The sequence below is a fragment of the Geotrypetes seraphini genome, chromosome 14 (assembly GCF_902459505.1).
Source record: "Geotrypetes seraphini chromosome 14, aGeoSer1.1, whole genome shotgun sequence".
NCBI lineage: Eukaryota > Metazoa > Chordata > Amphibia > Gymnophiona > Dermophiidae > Geotrypetes > Geotrypetes seraphini.
The window spans coordinates 8,194,511-8,215,828 of NC_047097.1; the positions used below are offsets into that span (position 1 = coordinate 8,194,511).

At 43.6% G+C, this 21,318-nt stretch overlaps 1 protein-coding gene across 3 annotated transcripts in view; it reads right to left on the bottom strand.

Moving 5' to 3' along the window:
• CELF6 (CUGBP Elav-like family member 6) overlaps window positions 1–21,318 on the bottom strand; it is a 605,900-nt gene that overhangs the window by 42,311 nt on the left and 542,271 nt on the right. For all 3 annotated transcript variants that reach the window (XM_033920838.1, XM_033920837.1, XM_033920836.1), the window contains one exon: window positions 18,585–18,740. In XM_033920838.1, coding sequence (XP_033776729.1) covers window positions 18,613–18,740 — 128 coding nt within the window. In that variant the 3' untranslated portion in view covers window positions 18,585–18,612. The remainder of the gene's footprint in view (window positions 1–18,584; window positions 18,741–21,318) is intronic.

Consider the following 21,318-nt stretch of genomic DNA (forward strand, 5'->3'; position numbering starts at 1 on the left):
TGCCAATTTGCAGAACCAAAATTCTATGTTTGACATTGTTTCATAAGGGACACAGATCGTGCATGTCTGTCTGTACTTCAAGTTTCAAGTTTATTAAATTTTGATTTTACGCAATATCAAATATTTCAATGCGTATTACATAATTGAAATGTACAATAAAAAAAACTAGGGTGACAAATACAAATACAAATAAGACAAAATTATACAGACTAATCATTATGTATTATTAATACAAACTGAAACAAGTGGGTAAAAAAAAAATGGAATTACAATTTTAAAAAAAAAAAATTTTTTTTTAACAATTAAGGGTAGGGTAGGAGAGAAAAGTAATGAAGGAAAGAAAGAAAGAGAGAAAGAAAGAAAGAAAAAAAAAAAAGGTTTTGTTTATTCACTCAATCTGTAACATTTCTAAGCATTGTAAACCGCATAGAACTTCACGGTCCTGCGGTATATAAACTGTTATTATTATTATTTTAATTGTTTCAAACCATTGATTGAACCATATCCACGTTATTCTCTTCTTGGCTGGACTGAAAACTTTTCAGCACTGATGTCTTTTGACTTGGTCTACAGGTATTGTCAAGTGAATATCTGTCTAAAACACTTGACTTCCATAATAGTAGAGTATTTTATCATCATTATTGTCATCTGCATAGAATACTGTAGTGCGATCTAATTTATGACTTGCATCTTCGTTATTATCTTCATCATCTTTGTCAGGTTGTCCAGTTACAAAGAAAGATTTTGTAAATTTGTCATTGTCTGTTATTGTTCTAACAATATTTTGTCCGATGGCAAAACTCTGCTTGAATCATAGGACCCAGCTCTGTGGGTGCTCAAGTACTCTGGGTGCTCTGGGTACTTGAGCGCCCCCATATTGGACAAACTCTTTGATTGTATTCAGGAAGAGGTGATTTCCATTAGGTTTAGCACTCCCAATAATTTTGAAAAGTTGGCTACTATATAAGCAGTCAGCCGGCAACTCTCCTCTTTGCTGGTGCCTCTCCTTCTCCAGCAAACCCCCCCCCCCACCCCCACCCAGCGGTAATTGGAGGCTTAGGGCTGCAGCTGGAGGACATCCGCACATGTTGACATGATGATGTCACACATGTGCGTGATGTCATCGTGTTGACGTCCCCTTTCTATGCCACTGGCCAGGGTCCATGCTCAACTCTGGGCATGAGGAGTTACACCGATGTGGGGCATGTATCCCCACTATTCTATTACACTGCATGTATTTTAAGGGCACACCTCTGACCTGCTTGTGCCCTTCCCCTAGCCATATCCCCCTTGCAGATCCACAAGGGAAAACTTAGGTGCTATTCTATAAATGGGTATGTAAGTGTGTTTTTGTGCAAATCTGCTGTTTCATGTGGATAATTTGGCATGGAAGTAGAGCTTGATGTTCAGCACTATATATAAATTTTCCCATAAGTGATTTAGGTGCACTGTTTATAGAATAGAGCCTCATACTAGAAAATGACATGGGGACAAATTTTCCCCTGTCCCTGCGGGAACTCATTTTCCCATCCTGCCCCTGATCCATTCCTGTAAGCTCCATCCTCATCTAAACAAGCCTGAAACGCTTTAAAATCTTAAGTGCTCGAGGTTTGTGTGGTTAAGGCAAGCGAGCTTACAGGAATGGGACAGGGACAGCACCAAAACTTATGGGGACGGGACATTGCATTCCTGTTGGGACAAATTTGTCCCTGTGTCATTCTCTACCTCATTCTTCAGTGCATAACTATCAATTATTGGCACCAATCACATATATAAGCACTACTGTTCTATAAGTGAGATGGGATTGGGATTTGATATCCTCGTGAGTCTATTAAGTAGTGTACAATCAAGTACTGGAACATTTTACCTGTCTGTCCCAATGGCAAGTCAAATGCGCGCAAGACAAAAGCGCGCGGACAATTGCACGAAGACAACTGAGCTATTGTCTTGCGCTATATAAGAATTGCGTTTGGCGCAATTGTCTTGCGTGCAAATGACTATGAACCGTCTGTACCGACAGGCTCACAGTCTATCTCAGGGGTAGGGAACTCCGGTCCTCGAGAGCCGTATTCCAGTCGGGTTTTCAGGATTTCCCCAATGAATATGCATGAGATCTGTGTGCATGCACTGCTTTCAATGCATATTCATTGGGGAAATCCTGAAAACCTGACTGGAATACGGCTCCCGAGGATCGGAGTTCCCTACCCCTGGTCTATCTGATGTACCTGGGGCAGTGGAGGATTAAGTGACTTGCCCAGGGTCACAAGGAGCAGCATGGACTTTGAACTCACAACCTCAGGGTGCTGAGGCTGTAGCGCTAACCACTTGAATACTACCACTAAGTACAGCAAGAAGAGTGTATTACCAGCTGTACATAAAGCTGGACGTGGAAAACAAAGCTAAGCATAACTCTTAAACGGAAGGCTAGTAGTTCCTCTAGCAATAGATATCAAGGTTACTGCCAAAGAAGATAACTTAATTTATTGAAAACAAACAAAAATTTATTTTATAGAAATTTACTATTAATTTGAAAAATTTGCTGATTATAAAAGAATATAAAAAAAGAAAAAATAAGAAGAAAGGGGACTTCAAGGGACCAATGATAACTTGCACTAAAGCTGTATTGATAAGACGAGCTCGAAAGTCAAAATAGCTGCAAGCATTTGAGGTCACCGTTTCCCAGTATATGTTATATACCAGTAAGGTTAGCAAGATATTCAATTGAGATATTTACCCCCTCTTCTACTAAACCACGCTAGCGGTTTTAGCGCGGGGAGCCGTGCTGAATGGCCCGCGCTGCTCCCGACGCTCATAAGAGTTCTTATGAGTGTCGGGAGCAGCGCGGGTCATTCAGCGCGGCTCCCTGTGCCAAAACCGCTAGCGCACTTTAGTAGATGAGGCCTTAAACGTAAGGAAGCGTTATCTATTCATATATAGTCCATCGTTTATTGAGAAGGGTGATTAGTCAGAGACAATACTTTGTGAAGGGAGCTCTAACCACTACACCACACTCCCCCTTCCTATTACCACTTAAGGTGTCAGGTCAAAAGCACGCCGGGACAAAGGCGCGCGCAGACAATTGAGCGCAGCGCGGAGGTGCGCGCCGCAGAAAATTACAGTTTTTACGGCTCCGACAGGGGGGGCTTGGGGGGGAACCCCCCCACTTTACTTAATAGAGATCGCGCCGCGTTGTGGGGGCATTGTGGGGGGTGTGCTTTCCTGCTTTTAGGGAAAAAGTTAAGTTTACAGTAAAATGTGGAGGGTTACAACCCCCCAAACCCCCCACAACGCCGGCGCGATCTCTATTAAGTAAACTGGGGGGCTACCCAACAAAACCCCCCGTCGGAGCCCCTAAAAACTGTAATTTTCTTCGGCGCGTGCCTCCGTCTTGCGCTCAGTTGTCGGCGCGCGCCTTTGTCTTTAGCGGGGTTGTCTATGAACCCCTCAAAGGTAGGCACCAGTTATAGAATTGCCCTTTTAATCTACTGTCAGAAACTATTTTCTCGCCTGATAGAAAAAGTGATAACGTATACTTCTCCGCAATGACATCTTGGTTAACTAAATTGGGGGACCCCCCCCCATGTTTTGCTTGGTTTCTCTGCAAAGAATGTACTGCCTTTTCCCTCTGAAATATCGGGGGTTCTGAAGATGTTATGTGGAAATCCAATATCATGTCTCCTACATGAGATAGGCACTTAACTGATTTTTGAACATAAGTGGACTTATTTCCTTCTGCCATTGTAGTGTAATATAGTAATGATTAGTTATTGAGGAGGGGATTTTAACATAAGTATGAAGCCATTAGTAAAATGCAAATCCCCCAAATCACCACAAAAAGAGAAATAAATATTTTGGTAGAGGAAATAAACCCCATAGATACCTGGTGAACAAAACTCAATGGAAGGTTTTATATTTTATTTAAATGTCCACAAACTATATTAACTTTGAGCCCTTTAGTCATAGATAATACTCCAACTTTCAAGTATTCTACTGCTGTTTAATAAGAGCGGTTAATGTGTTTGGTTGGTAATAAAAAATATGAAGAAAACAAATCTTAAGAAAGACATGGCGTTACTACAGAGGGTTCAGAGGAGAGTGATACGTCTGATAAAAGGGATGGAAAATCTTTCATACGCTGAGAGATTGGAGAAACTGGGACTCTTTTCCCTGGAAAAGAGGAGACTTAGAGGGGATATGATAGAGACTTACAAGATCTTGAAGGGCATAGAGAGAGTAGAGCGGGATAGATTCTTCAAACTTTCGAAAAATAAAAGAACAAGAGGGCATTCGGAGAAGTTAAAAGGGGTTAGTTTCAAAACAAATGCTAGGAAGTTCTTCTTTACCCAACGTGTGGTAGACACCTGGAATGCACTGCCAGAGGACGTAATAGGGCAGAGTAGGGTACTGGGGTTCAAGAAAGGATTGGACAATTTCCTGCTGGAAAAAGGGATAGAAGGGTATAGATAGAAGATTACTGTGCAGGTCCTGGACCTGTTGGGCCGCCATGTGAGCGGATTGCTGGGCGCGATGGACCTCGGGTCTGACCCAGTGGAGGCAGTGCTTATGTTCTTATCAGGCCAGTGGTGTAGTAAGGGTGGTGTGCGTACTGCCACGGGCGCCAAGTCAGTGGGGGCGCTGGCACCTCTCCACTCTGCCCCACCACACCACAAGACACTCGCGCCATCTCTCCCCCTCCCCGTATCTCTGTATTATCTCCAATAGCACGAGCAACTTCTGCCTGTTGCTCGTGCCAGCCTAGTTCCTCTCTGAATCACTTCTGGGTCACGGGCCAAGAAGCGACGTGAGAGGGAAATCCAACGCTGGTGCGAGGAGCATGCTGCAGAAGCCACTCATACTGATGAAGATTAAGAGGTATGGGGGGGAGGGAAAGAGCAAGTGTGGAATTGGATGGGAAGGAGCGGGGGCATGGAAGGACTGGGGGCATGGAGAGGAGGGTACGGGGGCAGGAGGGCACCACCACCTCAGGTGCCTCCTACCCTTATGACACCACTGTATCTGGCCAGTATTCATACTGCCAGTTAACAGAATTAGACCTAAATATTCCATCCTGGACCATGTTCAGCTACCGGAACTGAATATCCAGGGCTATTTGAAACAGCATTGGTGGGGTGTGGGGCTTCTGAAGTACCACAAGGCTGCTGCAAGAGGTCAAGGGAGCCATTCTGAAGAGATAGCCATGCCAGGCAGGAGCAAGTTGGTATTATTCTTGCCTGTGTGTCCCATAGACCCCCAGGGAGCTTCAAGGTTGGCCTGAAGGGAACTCTAAGGTTGGAGGGTGAGGAATTGCTTTGGTGGAGGAGAGGAGGAGGAGGGGGACTTGGATGAAGAGATGCAGTGAGAATCTTTCTGACACTATCCAGCGGTTAGCTGGGCACCAGCCAATATTTAGACCAGTGCCCGATTATCTCTGCAGCTAAATTTAGGACAACCTTTTTTAGTGTCCAAACTTTAGCTACCAACCTAACTGGTTAGAAGTGTGAATATTGCCACTAACTGGTTAATTACTGGCTCCTCCCAGGCTATGCTCAAGCTCCACCCACAATCTACCCTGGCACTAACCAGACAGTGCAGGGCAGTTAGTAATGATTTTCAGCAGCACTGTCCAGTTAAGTACTACTGAATATCAATGCTTGACCATTCCCCACTTAATTTGCCATGATTAAAACGCAGCAGAGAATTCATATGGAAAGTGAACACCTTATGTTAGCTAAATAAAGCATTCCATAAATTCTGGAGACAGACATGACAAGACTGAAGAGGTTAACTCCTTGACATCCTGGGACGTCGCATAAGTAGTTTTGCAGGGACAGATAATCCATTATACAGCAAATATTTAAAAAATCAAAGAAACTGTTCACATTGACACAAGAGTTGCAACAGTACCTCAAAGCACATATTTCTCAAATGTCAATGAAATCCAAACAATAAATGGCAAACATAAAGAAAAGACAGAATGATTCACGATGTCAAATAGTGATGACTCATATACACTTCTATAAATATAGATTGCATAGATGTGTAGATGGGGAAATAAAACAGGCAAATTACTAGCTAATTTAATTAGACCAAGTAATGTTAAACATGTTATTACAAACATAATTCAAGAAGAGCAGGTTGAAAAGTTAAGAAAATAGCACAAATGCTTCCTAAGTATGATAGTGATTTAGATGCAAAAAGACTTAATAAAACAAAAAGACATAAAACCTCTAGTAAAGGGGCACTTTTACAAAAAGGATGCTACGGAGCTTATTTTTAAAGTGTATGAAATGCCCAAACGGATGTCCATGTGCTTCAAATGTCCAAATCCCGACTTTGTAAAGGCAGAAAAGGAATGTCCAACACTGCAGTATGTCCACCTGAGAAAGAGAAATCCATGCAGAACTTACACACTAGATAGTGAGATCTTGACTAGGACCACGGCAGAACGTGATTTAGGGGTGATCATTAGTGATGACATGAAGGCTGCCAATCAAGTAGAGAAGGCTTCCTCAAAGGCAAGGCAAATGATGGGTTGTATCCATAGAGGTTTTGTTAGCAGGAGACCTGAAGTCATAATGCCATTGTACAGATCCATGGTGAGACCTCATTTGGAGTATTGTGTTCAATTCTGGAGACCACACTACCGGAAAGAGGTGCTGAGAATTGAGTCGGTCCAGCGAATGGCCACCAGGATGGTCTTGGGGCTCAAGGATTTGACGTATGAGGAACGGCTAAATAAATTGCAGCTGTACTCACTTGAGGAACGAAGAGAGAGGGGAGACATGATTGAGACGTTTAAGTATATCACGGGCCGTATCGAGGCAGAAGATGATGTCTTCTGTCTTATAGGACCCTCGAACACCAGAGGGCATCCGCTGAAAATCAGAGGAGGGAAGTTTCATGGTGATTCCAGAAAGTACTTCTTCACCGAAAGAGTGGTTGATCATTGGAACGAACTCCCACTGCAGGTGATTGAGGCCAACAGCGTGTTAGACTTTAAAAGAAAATGGGATATTCACGTGGGATCTCTAGGGGAGTAAAGTCAGGGGGGTGGGTCATTAGAGTGGGCAGACTTGATGGGCTATGGCCCTTTTCTGCCGTCATTTTCTATGTTTTTATGTTTCTATGTCCAAATGGCAAGGAAGCAAGGTATAGGCAATACTAGGGAGGGCTTGAAATATGGACATCCAAGAGTGATTACCGAATGGGAAGAAATAACTGACAGAGCAGCTGACCACTGTATAGTTTAAGGCATGATACTTCCTTAATCCCCCAGTGCTTGCTGTCCCCCTCCATCTCCCTTGGAAGTGAAACTGAACGAGGATACCAGACTCCATGACAGCTTCAGGTATTAAAGCAATGTGTGTCAAACTTTTTGAAAACAGTGTCCCCCGCAAATTTGCGGTTTGTGAATACCAGCCTCACTAATTCGCGGTCTGCTCCGACCGCCTCTTCCTGTAGTAAAGTCGGGCTACACCAATCAGGAGCTGCATGTCTCCCACCCTCGCTACGCCATTGGGCTGGAAGGTCTTGGGACATGTTCAGACATCGACTTGATGATGTCACGCATGTGTGTGACATCATCCGGTTGACATCTGCGCATGCGCGGAGGACCTCCAGATGGGGCCCGGAGCTTGCTAACCCTGGGAGGAGAGGTGAAGAGAGGAGAAGGAGGTGCCAGTGCTGACAGACTGACTACAGGACAAGCCTCTCACCACAATAGGCACTTCCTCCTGCCGTGGACATTTGGGGGCAGGGGGCTTGCTTCGGGGGGATCTGGCAGGATGGACTGGGCATCCCAAGTCTAAAACGTCTTGTTCTGGGTGTTTGGGACTTGGACAAATTGTTGGTCGAGAATGCGGTATAAAGATAGACATAGTGGTGGTCTGGGTGATGAAACGCCTGGACATACAGGTAGATGATTTTTGAAAAAAACAAAACAAAACCCATTTTGGTTGAACTTTTTAAGAATGGACATTTTACTGCTTCTGACTTTGAGCGACAAGCGCCCTACATGCAAATCGGACTTAGCCGTTTATTTTGATTATGCCCCTCCACATCGTTAAGAAACAAATTTGTCAAATATTTAAACATTGCATTTGACTTCAAAGTTAAATATCAAGTCAGTATGATGTAAGCTGGGCAGAGAGCCAAGGGAGGGCAACAATCTAAAATCTTTGGCATAAAAATAGCACACAGATACTGCAGAAGAATATAGACAAAGAGACCCCATATAGAAAATGCTGGTAACACTGTTCCCTCTAAGCTCAGTGGGAGTCCTCCACCTATAGTCCTGCCAGTGAGGGGTGCTGTTTCATTATCACATTTTAAATAGTGAGGAACAGGCAAGCTCTGCAAGACTCCAGGGAACCTGCCCCTTCCTAGCAACTGAAAACACAATATTGAAGCACCCACCCCACTGGTAGCAATGCAGTTGGAAGACCCCTGCTCAGCTTGGAGGGAACAGCGCAGATTCACAGGAGATTTAATCTAACATTATGATTCAACATATATAACAAAGACATGTGATGCAAATATGAAATTGTAACCAATGTATAAAACTTCAGGAAGGGGACTTGTGCACTCCTTGTAGTGTATAAAATGGTCAAGTCTTTGTTCAAAAACACTATTCAGCATCAAAGAGGTTATAAATCACAAGGAGACTGCGTTAATGGCTGATCAGATATGACAGAATTGAGAAAATATTTATTAGCCTAGCAAGTCCATAGGTTAAAAAGAAGTGCTAAAATTCTGATCAGTGCGAGTGAGCCACTGATCTAACACCAGAATAACTGATACGGGCCAAAACTTGAATGGATGTAACAGGGAGGGTTACCAGATTTCATCAAGTAAAAACCTGGAAACGTGGCCCCGCCCCCAGCAACATCCCATTTTTAAATCTTGATACTCGTATTAGCTGAATATTACTCCTATCCAGATAATTCTGTGACCTGCCCTCACTCCAGCCTCCCTCAACCTTTTTACTGTTCTGATAGCTGTTTGGACTGATACTATCCATATACATACTGTAAGGCGTATGGGGACAGACTTAAAGATCTCAATATGTATACTTTGGAGCAAAGGCGGGAGAGGGGAGATATAATAGAGATGTTTAAATACCTACGTAGCGTAAATGCGCATGAGTCGAGTCTCTTTCATTTGAAAGGAAGCTCTGGAATGAGAGGGATTAGGATGAAGTTAAGAAGTGATAGGCTCAGGAGTAATCTAAGGAAATACTTTTTTTTTTTTTTTTTAAACTACAGAAAGGGTGGTAGTGTGGCGCAGTGGTTAAAGCTACATCCTCAGCACCCTGAGGTTGTGGATTCAAACCCATGCTGCTCCTTGTAACCCTGGGCAAGTCACTTAATCCCCCCATTGCCCCAGGTACATTAGAGAGATTGTGAGCCCACTGAGACAGACAGGGAAAAATGCTTGAGTACATGAATAAATCCACGTAAACCATTCTGAGCTCCCCTGGGAGAACGGTACAGAAAATTGAATAAATATAGATACACGGAACAGTCTCCAGGAAGAGGTGGTGGAGACAGAGACTGTGTTTGAATTCAAGAAAGCATGGGATCTCTTAGAGAGAGGAAGAGATAAGGGTTACTGCGGATGGGCAGACTCGATGAGCCATTTGGCCTTTATCTGCCATCATGCTTCTATATTTTTATGTTTCTTAGATTTTATAAAAGCGCACCCACTATTTTAAGCCTATTCCATAAACAAAACTAAGGCCCATATTCTATTAATAGCGCTGCAATTGACATGTAACTCACGCGATGGCACCGTTTATAGATAGGCGCCGGAAATGTGGACCAGTTACGAGAATCGTGACTAAGGAGGTGCCTATTAACCCCTATGCGTACTTCCGGTGTTAACCACGCCTATTTTACTCTTAAGCGCTAGTAGGTGCCTCCATAGTTGTGATTCTGGCGCTATATTCGGAGGTGCCATCTTTTTTTTAAATGGGATTTTAATTGCTTTTAAACTATGCAATCAGCTATTGCATTGATTAAAAGCAATTAAACCAATCAAAGAATACTAGTGCATATGGCCCACACATGTACAGGTCTAAGCAGGATCACTTACACCAGTCCTATCAATGTTCACGCCCAGTGGCGTAGCGAGGATGAGAGGCACCTGGGCAGTGGTGCCCCTCCCCTCTTCCCTGCCCCTCCTGCCGCACGCATGTGCCCCTTCTCATTCTCCATACCTTTTCCACTTCTCTGACGGTGCTGGCTTGCCCTTTGACATCATTTCCTAGGCGCAGGGCCTGGAAGTGACATCAGAGAGAGCGCCGATGCTGACGCAGGCAGCCATGTTGCTCACAGCTGGAGAAGTAAAAAAGGTATGGGAGAAGGAAAGGGGCACACGCAGTTGTGGGAGGAGCGGGTGGGGGGCAAGCAGGAGGAGGGGTGCCAGCGCTTCTAGCAAGACAACACCCGGGGCAGACGCTCCCCCCGCCTCCCCTTATTACACCACTGCTCATATCTGGATGTTATTATATGCACTAATCTACCTAAAAAGGTAGAAGTGGATGATTAAATAATAATAATGATAAATCTAAACTCTCCACTTATTCAATGTAAGGGCACTATCCCCAATGGAAGAAAAAGCCTCAGGTAATATCACGGCAGAGCAAGAAATGCTCAAACCTCCTCCACCCACATCATTGGCAAAAAACTTCCGAGGAGAATGTGCTGTCACCACTACCCTATTTAATAGGACTAATTCATAAGCTGCCTTTTAAATTGTGAAGATATGAGTGATGCGTATGGCCGTTTCTTCAGGGCTTATTCACTTCCCCACATTTATCTGTGAACACAAGCGCAAAAAATCATCTCGTATCTCGTTCTAATATCCTGAACAATACCAGATGTAGATTCGTTATAATACTCGCTGAGAAAATTACTTCATTGCTCTTACCAACGTCCTGTCACTGCAATGGTTCCTTACTCCATTTTAACGAGAGCTACGCCAATCAGTCTACTCCACGTCGCCTACGTGAGGGGACATTGGCTACTCTTCTCTGATTGGTCAACCCAACCTGGACTCTCATGGATTCGATAATTTACGTGTGTGCCTAGGCACACCACTCATATTCTGCCCAAACTCTGCCCATTTGCATGTCCATGCCTGCTGGCAAAGCATGCGCTATCAGATCACGGCAAGTATTTTTCTGCTAGGCAGAGTTCTATAAAACATCATTTATGCACATCAGTGGCCACTTAACTACTTGTAAAGGTTATTTATTCATTGGAATTTATTAACCGCCTTTATGAAGAGATTCACCCAAGGCAGAGTACAGCAGGTATAATTCAACTTAAAACGTACAGTTTTGTTAACAGCGCAACAGTAGTAAAAAGACCAAATATAGACATAAACACAATGAATGAGGTAAAGTCAAAATCTGTAAATTGAAATTTATTAATAAGACTGCCATGAAACAGTTTCAAAAAATATACTTATTAACAGCTCTAAGAGTCAAATAAGAGAGACATAATAAATACTAAAAGAAACTTAAAGAATCTAATAAGCACAAAACAGAACATTCAAATACTATAGATATGAGTTATGATGCTAATGTTTTCTACAATAAAGCTTATCCTTTAGCCAAGGGGTCAAATGCAGATATTGGATGGGTACAAGATGGGTGGTACAGCATGTGTTGTGATAAACAGATGGAAGGCTAAACTCAAGGCAAGTTGTTTATAGAATTAACAAGGTATGAAGGACTGATTTAGTTCTAATCTAATCTTCCATTTGTGAGTCGCACAAACCTCTACAAGCTCAAGGCGACTGAACAGGGATCAGGAGGGGAATAGGAGAGGAGGGAAAAACGGGGTGGGGAGGTGGGGAGAGACGAGAGGAGGGGCCTAGGTGGGGGTGGAGGCGACAGACAGAGGCTGAAACAGTTAGGGCTCCTTTTACGAAGGTGCGCTAGCGTTTTTAGCGCATGCACTGGATTAACGCGCTAGCCGAAAAACTGCCGTCTGCTCAAGTGGAGGCGGTAGTGGCTAGTGCGCGCTGTTCTGTGCATTAGGGCCCTAGCGCGCCTTCGTAAAAGGAGCCCTTAGTTGTCGAAGAGGAGAGTCTTCAGGTTTTTCCTGAATGAGGTGCAATTTGTCTCCTTCCTGATTGCTTCTGGATGGGCGTTACAGGGTTTTACACCCAGGGAAGTTAGCGTGGAGTGGAAGATTTGCTTATAGTGGAGGTACTTTGTAGGTTCAGTTGAATTTTGTTAAGGATTCTTCTGGATGTTGACTAAGCTGTAGAGAATAGCTGGATGAGGGGAACCGCTGAGTTTCCGAGCAGTATGTGGTGTACGATGCATGATTTTTTAAAGTTTATTCGGGATGGTATTGGACGCCAGTGTAGCTGTTTGATGAAAGTTGAGATTGAATCATTTAGTTAGTGAGCGTGGCAAGCTAGTTCTGGTGCAGAATGAGTGTCTAGTCAGTCGCCCTATGTATTAAAGGCTTAGGTGAAGAGCCAGGCTTTCTCCTGCTTCCTGAAGTAGAGGTAGTCTGGAGTTAGTCGCAGCCCCTCTGGGAGAAAATTCCAGAGCATGGGGGCTACACCTGAGAAGGCGCACTGGCAAGTATCACATCATTGAATTTCTTTTGAGGGTACAGATAGTGATGCTTCTTGAGAGGACTTCAGAGATCTTCAAGGTGTATAAAGGGTTAGCTTGTTCTTGAAATATTCTGGCCCATTTTGTCTGAAGACCTTGAAAATCAAACAGAGAGATTTAAATTTAGCCTTGTAAGGTACTGGTAGCTAGTGTAGTTTGTGCAGGAAGGGCGTGAAGTGGTCACGCCCCTTGCAGCCTTCTATCAGTCATGCTGCAGCATTCTGAATTAGTTGCAGCTGATACAAACTCTTTTTTGGTACAGGGCATTGCAATAGCCTAGTCGTGATGTCATCATGGCATGGACCACTGTATTCAAACTTGTCTTTTCAATATATGGCGAGAGATTCTGTAGCTGCCGAAGATAACGGAGACAATTTTTAAAGGTAGTTTGAACCTGCGAGATCAGAGTGAGCGATGAGTCTAGCAGTATCCCAAGATTCCTGAGCTATGATTTTAGGGAGAGTTCATACTCCCCAAAAGAAGTTTTGAAGCCCACTTGTGTTATGAACCCAATAATTTCTGTTTTGCTTGAGTTCAGACAGAGTTTGTTGTTGTTTGCTCATTCCTGAGTTGCAGTTAGACAGGCAGTCAGTTTGCTCAAAGCTTTGGGTAGATCTGGTTCAGTGGGTATGAGTAGTTCTACATCATCAGCATCGATGTAGAATTTTGTGTCCATTGACTTAAGCAGCTCAGCCAGAGGTTTGAGGTAGATATTAAATAAGAAGGGAGATAGTATGGACCCTTTTAGTACCCAACAGTTCAGCGCCCAAAGTAACGATGTGCTATTGCTGAACAGAACTGATTGTTGTCTGTCTGACAAATAGGATTTGAACCATGTATATATACTGTGCCACAGTTTCTGCCAGCCTTGTAAGCATGATATTATGAACCACAGTGTCGAAGGCTGCTGAGAAATTCAGCAACGCTAGTATCAAGGTAGATCCCCCGTCACAGTTTCTGTGCAGATCATCAAGAAGGGACACAAGAACGTTCTCTGTTCTGCACCTAGGTCTGAAGCCAGATTGACATGGGTCTAAGCCAATTCCTTGCATCTAGGCAGTTGTTGAGTTGAATGCAGACTGTCTGTTCTATAAGTTTTTCCAGGAAAAGAATGTTAGAGACTGGTCAGTAGTTTTCGAGCTTGGTCTCATTAAGGGAGCTCTTTCTCAGTAGAGGGCGCCCTACAGTTCTTTTTAGTGTTGTTGGCAGCAGCCCTTCCACAAGCAAGGAGTTAATTTTAGTGACCCTTTTAATGAGGCCTATGCTTGCTTGTTGCATTATCTTTGCTGGATAGGGGCCGAGAGAAGAGGTTGTAGGTCGTAGGCCTTTCAGGGTTTTTTTTCAAGAGCTTCCTTTGTGACCTGGTTTGAATGAGTCCCAGATGACTGTGCATAGTGGGGTGGAAAGAGTGTTCTCTTCATTAGCTGGTGGGAGCTTTGATGGGGCTATCTGTAGATCTTGATGGTGACCTTTAATTATGTTGGCAAAATATGTGGCAAAATCATTGCCAAGTTAGTTGCGACTGGAAGAGCTGGTTCTATTGTGGGGTTTGTGGCAGGCTGTTTAATATTTTAAGTGCTGTAGTACTTGGTTGAATTTGCAGCTTGTTCGATATCTTCAGAGAAATATTGTTTTTTGCCTGTTGTTAAGGCCTGGAGGTACACTGCCATGTATTTCTTACAGTTGAGCCTGTCTTCATCTAGACAAGATTTTCGCCATTTTCTTTCCAGTTGATGTCCTTGACGTTTACGGACCTGAAGTTCTGGGGAGAACCATGGGGAGCGTTTGTTTGTAGGTAATAGGACCATCTTTATATTCTTTATATTATATCTTTATGTCATTTATATTATTAGAGTTCTTCTAATCCGCTACTTCCTTACACAGGTTCAGTGCGACTTAGGTGCAAAGAGACCTGGACATCACCAGGGAAATACATTATCAAATCCCAACAAAACATGGTTATAACAACATTAGTCCAATAACCTTACTAGAATCCACCGACTTTCCCTTACTGATTGATAAATGTTTGAAATAAGAATGTTTTTAACACCTTCCTAAAGGCAAAGTAACTGGTTATTAAATGAACCGCAATAGGAAATGAGATCCAGATCTTAGGGCCTTGATATGATACATACACAGAAAAAAAAAATTGCCTTTAGGCTTAGGTACCCTAGAAAAATTTAATAATACTTGTTTTCTAAGGCTCACATCTATTACTACCTGATATCTACTACCATTTGCATGCTTCCCTGCCATCTAAAACTAGGCAGCTCTTTTGAATGGTGACGGGTCAAAAGCGCGCGAGGACAAAGGCGCGCGGACAACTGAGCGCAGGGCTTAATCGCGCCGAAGAAAACCCGTATTTTAAAGGGCTCTGATGGGGGGGGGCGGGGGGGGGAACCCCCCACTCTACTTAATAGGGATCGTGCTGCCTCACGCTGCCATGTTGGGGGTGTGGGGGGGGGTGTAACCCCCCACATTATACTGAAAACAACTTTTTCCCTAAAAAAACAACGCCAGCGCGATCTCTATTAAGTAAAGTGAGGGGGTTCCCCACCAACACCCCCGTCAGAGCCCTTTAAAATACGTTTTTTCTTTGGCGCGATGAAGTCCTGCGCTCAGTTGTCGGCGCGCCTTTGTCCCCAGCAGGGGAGAGCCGACGGAGGAGGGCTGCAGTCCGGCCATCGGACCAACGGTCGGCTCGGGGGCCCGTTCCAGCGGGGCACCCGTCACTGTCTTCGCTCCTCCCCCATTCCAGCAGGGGAGAGCCGACGGAGGAGGGCTGCAGTCCGGCCATTGGACCAACGGTCGGCTTGGGGGCCCGTTCCAGCGGGGCACTCGTCACTGTCTTCGCTCCTCCCCCATTCCAGCAGGGGAGAGCCGGCGGAGGAGGGCAGCAATCCGGCCATCGGACCAACGGTCGGCTCGGGGGCCCGTTCCAGCAGGGCACCCGACACTGTCTTCGCTCCTCCCCCATTCCAGCAGGGGAGAGCTGACGGAGGAGGGCTGCAGTCCGGCCATCGGACCAACAGTTGGCTCGGGGGCCCGTTCAAGCTGGACTTCAGTTTTGACTGTTTTGATTTTATTTTCAATTCTTTTTAGTTTGATATATTTTTAAATCTCACTTATTGTTTTACCACTTATTTTGTTTTATTTTATCATTCAAATTTCATTTAAATTTCCCCAGAATTCTATTGCTTCAATGGTTCTCCCTCTGCATCTATTCTTATCTCCCCTCTTTTTTCAACCTTTCAAAGTCCTTTAGATCATTGTAGTCTTATTAGAATGTTTATTTTCTTATTTTTCTCATCTATTCTCTATTTTATTTCTTCATTACTCTACTAATTGTCATTTTTCCAGGTACTTTAGTTAGATTGTGAGCCTTCGGGACAGTAAGGGAATTTCTAAGTACCTATTTTACTTATAATTTTAATGCACCCTATTGTCTATTTTTCTGTAAACCGCTTAGAATCCTAACGGAGTTTAGCGGTATATAAGAAATAAATTACATTACATATCAGCCCAGTTGTTATCTATTTGGACAAAAGTATTCCAAAGAATAAGGAGTACATAATCCTCAAACTTTTACTAAGGTGCGTTAGCGTTTTTAACGCACGCTAGACCAAAAAATTACCGCCTGCTTAAAAGGAGGCGGTAGCGGCTAGCACGTGCGCTTAAACTGCTAGCGCATCTTTGCAAAAGGAGCCCTTAATATAGTCATTCTAGATCAGTGAAAATGTAAGAAAGAATGTTCATATGTAAGTGGATGGGTGAATGCGATTGGCAGGGGATGTATAACTTTACTAATATTTAGTTAACCGAGTCGAGCCCTCCTGTTGGAATGAATTGGTATAAAAAAAAAAATCAAAGATGAGATTAGATTAGATTGTATCATAGCTGGGGAAAAAGGAGAAAACAGACAGGAAGACTGGCATTTGCTTTATAATAGTCTGCAACACGTCATTGGCAACCATTTGTTAGCGGGTTAATGTGTATTGTGAATGCTGATGATATGATGGAAAAAATGTAACTGTTTATAAAAATAAGGTTAAAAAAAATAAAGCAGAGGGGACTTTTAAAACGAAGCCTAGTCTTCTATTGAGCAAGCGCTGCTCTCTTCTGCAATCTTGCCTGTGGTTTTACCTCCCTGTCTACATCAGTCATTTATTTGACCCTGTTGCCAGCTCTGTGTTGTATTTAATTTCGCTGCTGACACCCCAGTGTCCAATGACAGTGGTTCCCAAATGCTAAGAAACACCAGCAAATCACTTTTCAGGATGACTGCAAGGAATACTCACAAGATACAATTTCATGCTTTTTCAGCAATACCAAAGCTAAACGCCATGTTCTGGACAGTGGCGTAGTAAGAGGGGGAGGTGCGCCCAAGCCACTCGCTCTGACGAAGATGTAGAGGTGCGTGGAGGTGGGGAGGGAGAGCACAAATGTGGAATGGGGGAGGGGAGCGCAAAAGGAATGGGGGGCACGGGGGGGGGGGCCTCCTACCCTTACTACGCCACTGGTTCCAGACATCCTGAACACTACACCTCTCAGGGATTTACGAGGAGTGGATCGGGAACCGACGCTCTATAAAATTCTGATTTGCTTACGATTGAGAGGTCCTAAGTTTTGACAGGCTGTCTGGTGGAATTTCTCAGCTTGTCTCTCTGGATGTGCTGAGCTATATACTATGTTCTATAATTAGCTAAGTGCAGAGGATCTAAATCACACAGGCACTACATAGTGTGGAACGCAGCCTTTGAATCACAGTGGCCCGTGACTCAGCAATGCAGCACAGTCATCTGTCACATGCTGAATGCTCCTGCTGAGTCACTTCTCGCACACATTCAGCGCTTCAAAACTATCCATTCTTTGGGAAGATCTGAAGGCTGGCTCTGCTCTTTGATTCACATCATTAATCATTCTGCGACTATTACTCTTAATTATAGCCACCCTAATAACAATAATTTTCATTTAAATAGTGCTTTCAATTCAAATGGTATCACAATGAACTGCACGCTTCTATACTTCCAGCAACATATGTGCAGCTATGATTGGGTTGGACCATCCACAACCTTTTCATTGCTTGAAAACTAAATGAAAACCTCTAGAAACGGAAGAAGAAAAGAACAATGTTATTATTACTACCAAATTATAGCTCAGAATGATGAGGGACAGGAAGGTAGAGCTTGCAGAAGAGCAGAGATTCCAGCTCGTAGTCCTCTGCTCTGATCACTAGAAAAACCAATTTCCATGCTTTCACCTTTTTCATTAGTAGACCCAAAATGCATTTGCAGTGTAACTTAAAAGACAAATAGGTAATAGTGAGCCAACGGCGGTTAGCGTTTTATAAACACTGACCACCGCCAGATAATTTAGACGCAGATATTCAATGCTGGAACATATCCAGTCACTGATACTTAATATTCAGACAAGCACTACTACCCAGAGGTTATGCAGATGGAGCCAATTTCAATACTGCATCCGTACAACTAACCAAGCACAGAGGTGATTGCTTTTTAAGTAGCACTACTTGCCCAGTTGCTATGCGGGCACCACCACGGAATGTTGCCAAAGCGCACACAACTCTTGGCTTCGCCCAACACCATCCTTCTATCACCCCAGCTGTAGCTGGTCAGTCCTGCAGTGGTCAGAGGGGATATGCAGTGGCTGTGCTCGGTTAAGTGCTCCTTCTGACCTACTCTGTACGATTTAACCAGGCAGGAAGCTCTTCTGACTGGTTAAATCATTTTGAATATCAGGCCCAGAAATGACCCAGTTGATAACTGAAAGATTAGTACTTCCAGAATCAAACTGCATTGGGAGGTGAGTTCATCGAGGGCAGCAGCCCTCACTAAGTTTCTGAGAGTACAGGGGTCGGAGGTTTTTCTTCTCGCTCAGTACTATTCTGGGACACTGCTTAAGGTCAGGTGGTCTGTTGATGTCTTACCTGTTTGCAAGGCCTGGGTGAGCAGGGGTCAGTAGGGTCTGTTAGCATCTTTTGGCCGCTTTAGTTGAACCTTTAGCCTCTTCATACCGATTTGGAAGCCATTCATGGACTGAATGGCTGCCTGAGCACTAGCTGGGTTATCAAAACTGACGAAACCTGGGGGGAGAGAGAGAGAGAAAAGGAGGGAAGAGGAGAAAGTGCAGTGAAAAAAAAGTGGGAGATGGAGGAGGGAGTGAAAAGAGGTGAGGGTGGAGAAGGAAGCACACAGTTCATCACCAAAACCAGAAAAGCACTAATAATTGACCTATACTTTATTATTGCAATGCAAGAACACTACGAGTTCAGTATTCAATGAGATTTGTCATGTAACTTCAGGAGTTACCTGGACAAATCTTGCCTTTTTAAAATTTCATCCTTCCCTCCTGCAGGTGACAATCCTAAACAAAAGAAAGGAGTAAACCTGCATGGAACAGCAGTTACAACCCTGCAGAAACAAGGGGAATAACCTACATGGAGTGGCAGTTACAACCCTAAACAAAAGATGAGGTAACCAGCACTGAACAAATGAAACAACCTTATTGGGCAGACCAGAGGGGCCTTGCTGGCCTTTATCTGACATCATTTACTATGTTCTCTTAGGCTTCAGCGGCTGGTGTCATAATTGTTGCAGCTGCCCGGATCTTGATGCGTCTGATTAGGTAGAATCAACGCTTCAGCCATCATGCTGTGGCTTCCTTCAGAGTATGCTGTGAGGTCTGCAGTTTGTCTTTATATAAAGTGGGTCCTCTGGCCTGATTGGCTGGGGTTTGAGGTGATTGAGGCGGGAAAGTCTGTTGGTCATTAATTTGAATATTGGCGGGAAAGTTTGCCTCAATCACTTCAAACCCCAGCCAATCAGGCTAGAGGACCCACTATATATAAAGACAAACTGCAGACCTCACAGCACACCTTGAAGAAAGCCACAGCATGATGGCTGAAACGTCGATTCTATCTACCCCGACGTGGAAAGACACGGACAACTGCAACAATCATTTACTATGTTAGGCTAACTTGTGAGGCTCACAAAATGTATCCAGTTAAGAAAGGGAGGAGAGAAAGGTGTGTGTGTGTATATATATATATATATATATATATATATATATATATATATATATAGGGGGGAGGGGGTATGGGTGGGTGGGGAGTTAAAATTAACCTGTATAAAGCTGATACTTACACTTAACTGGATATGCTGAGTTTGTACAAATATCTGGCCTAAGTTTATATGAATTAGTTTAACTGCTTATATTCAGAGGTGAAACTTCACTGGATAGGTTCGCTCTGGGCCTGGGTTTAAGTTATTTGGATAACTCTATTTAGATAGTAGCCCATTTACTCACGGCCTCTGTTGTTGTTTTTACCTTTTTTAACCTGCTTGGCTTTCTCCACACAAAAGTATCTGGTGCTCATCAGGGAATTAACTTTGCTCTATACATTCTAATTATGAGGGGATTCATAACTAAGAGAAATTACTGGTGCTGAGGTGGGATTTTATTTTAAGGCACTTAAATGAAGCTATGTCATTCCTGGCTGGCTAAATACTGCTGAATATCAGGCAGTCAATGTTTATGTGCCAGAACATAAACATTTATGTCAGCCATATTGGAAACATAAAGGTTTATTTTTCCTGACATTTTTCATAGAGTAGATCAACCATGGGGGGATTTAAGGGCTGACCTTCGCTAATTCCATCAGTGGATCACATTTCTGAAACCTAGATGTCCTGGATAACAAGTGTAAATCCCAACATGGATATGCATTCCCTTTCTGAAATGGGGAATATATATTAATTTTCAAGTCTAGTTCCACCTGAAACATGCCCAGACCACATCCCCTTGCTATATGCATATTTAACAAACCCAACAAACTGGAAGAAAACCCCACAGAAATAGAAAACAAATCCAAGAAAGTTGGGACAAGTCCATTAAAAAAAACCCCAGCCCAGGATGCGCAAATTAGAGACTGATAAATGGGGTTTACAAGGAAGTCTTTAATGGCTTAAAATAAAGAACCTGACACAGTCTGTGTTTCGGCCCATGCAGGAGCCTGCCTCAGGGGTCACAGCAACAAAAAAATCTATTGGGGACTCAAAAGCTCTTTCCCCCTAATAGTAAATGAAAATACTAAAACAGTAATAATGGTATATATTCAGAGCAATGCCCAGGTTTGGTTTTGTTTTTTTCGGGGGGGGGGGGACTTGTCCCCACTTTCTTGGTTTTGTTGCATTTTAGAATTTAGACATATAAAGGACCGATATTGAGACCTTGGAAGGGAGGTGAGACCGTGGAAGGGAGGCTGATGACTGGCATTGAATATCTGGCCTATTTGTGGTCGGCTGAAACTTAGCTAGCTAAGTTGATTTAAAGCATTGGCCAATTAAGTTATAGCGGCCAAAGATAGACCTGCTATTTGCGTGGCCCAATTGGGCCACTAAACTTGGCAGGTCAGTGCTTAAAATAGGCAGCTATTGCATGATATAGCTGGCATTAAGCCACTAAGTACTAATATTCAGTGGGAGATAGCTGGCGATTTGCCCCTGTATAGCCAGCCAAATGCTATTTAATATATCAGGAGCCATTTATGGCTGGTTAAACAGTGCTGAAAATTTGGCAGATAAGGGCCCAATATTCGGTCACCTCTGGCGTTCAGTCCAGAGATTCACTGCTGGGCCGTCTCCAGCAATTAGCACTGAATA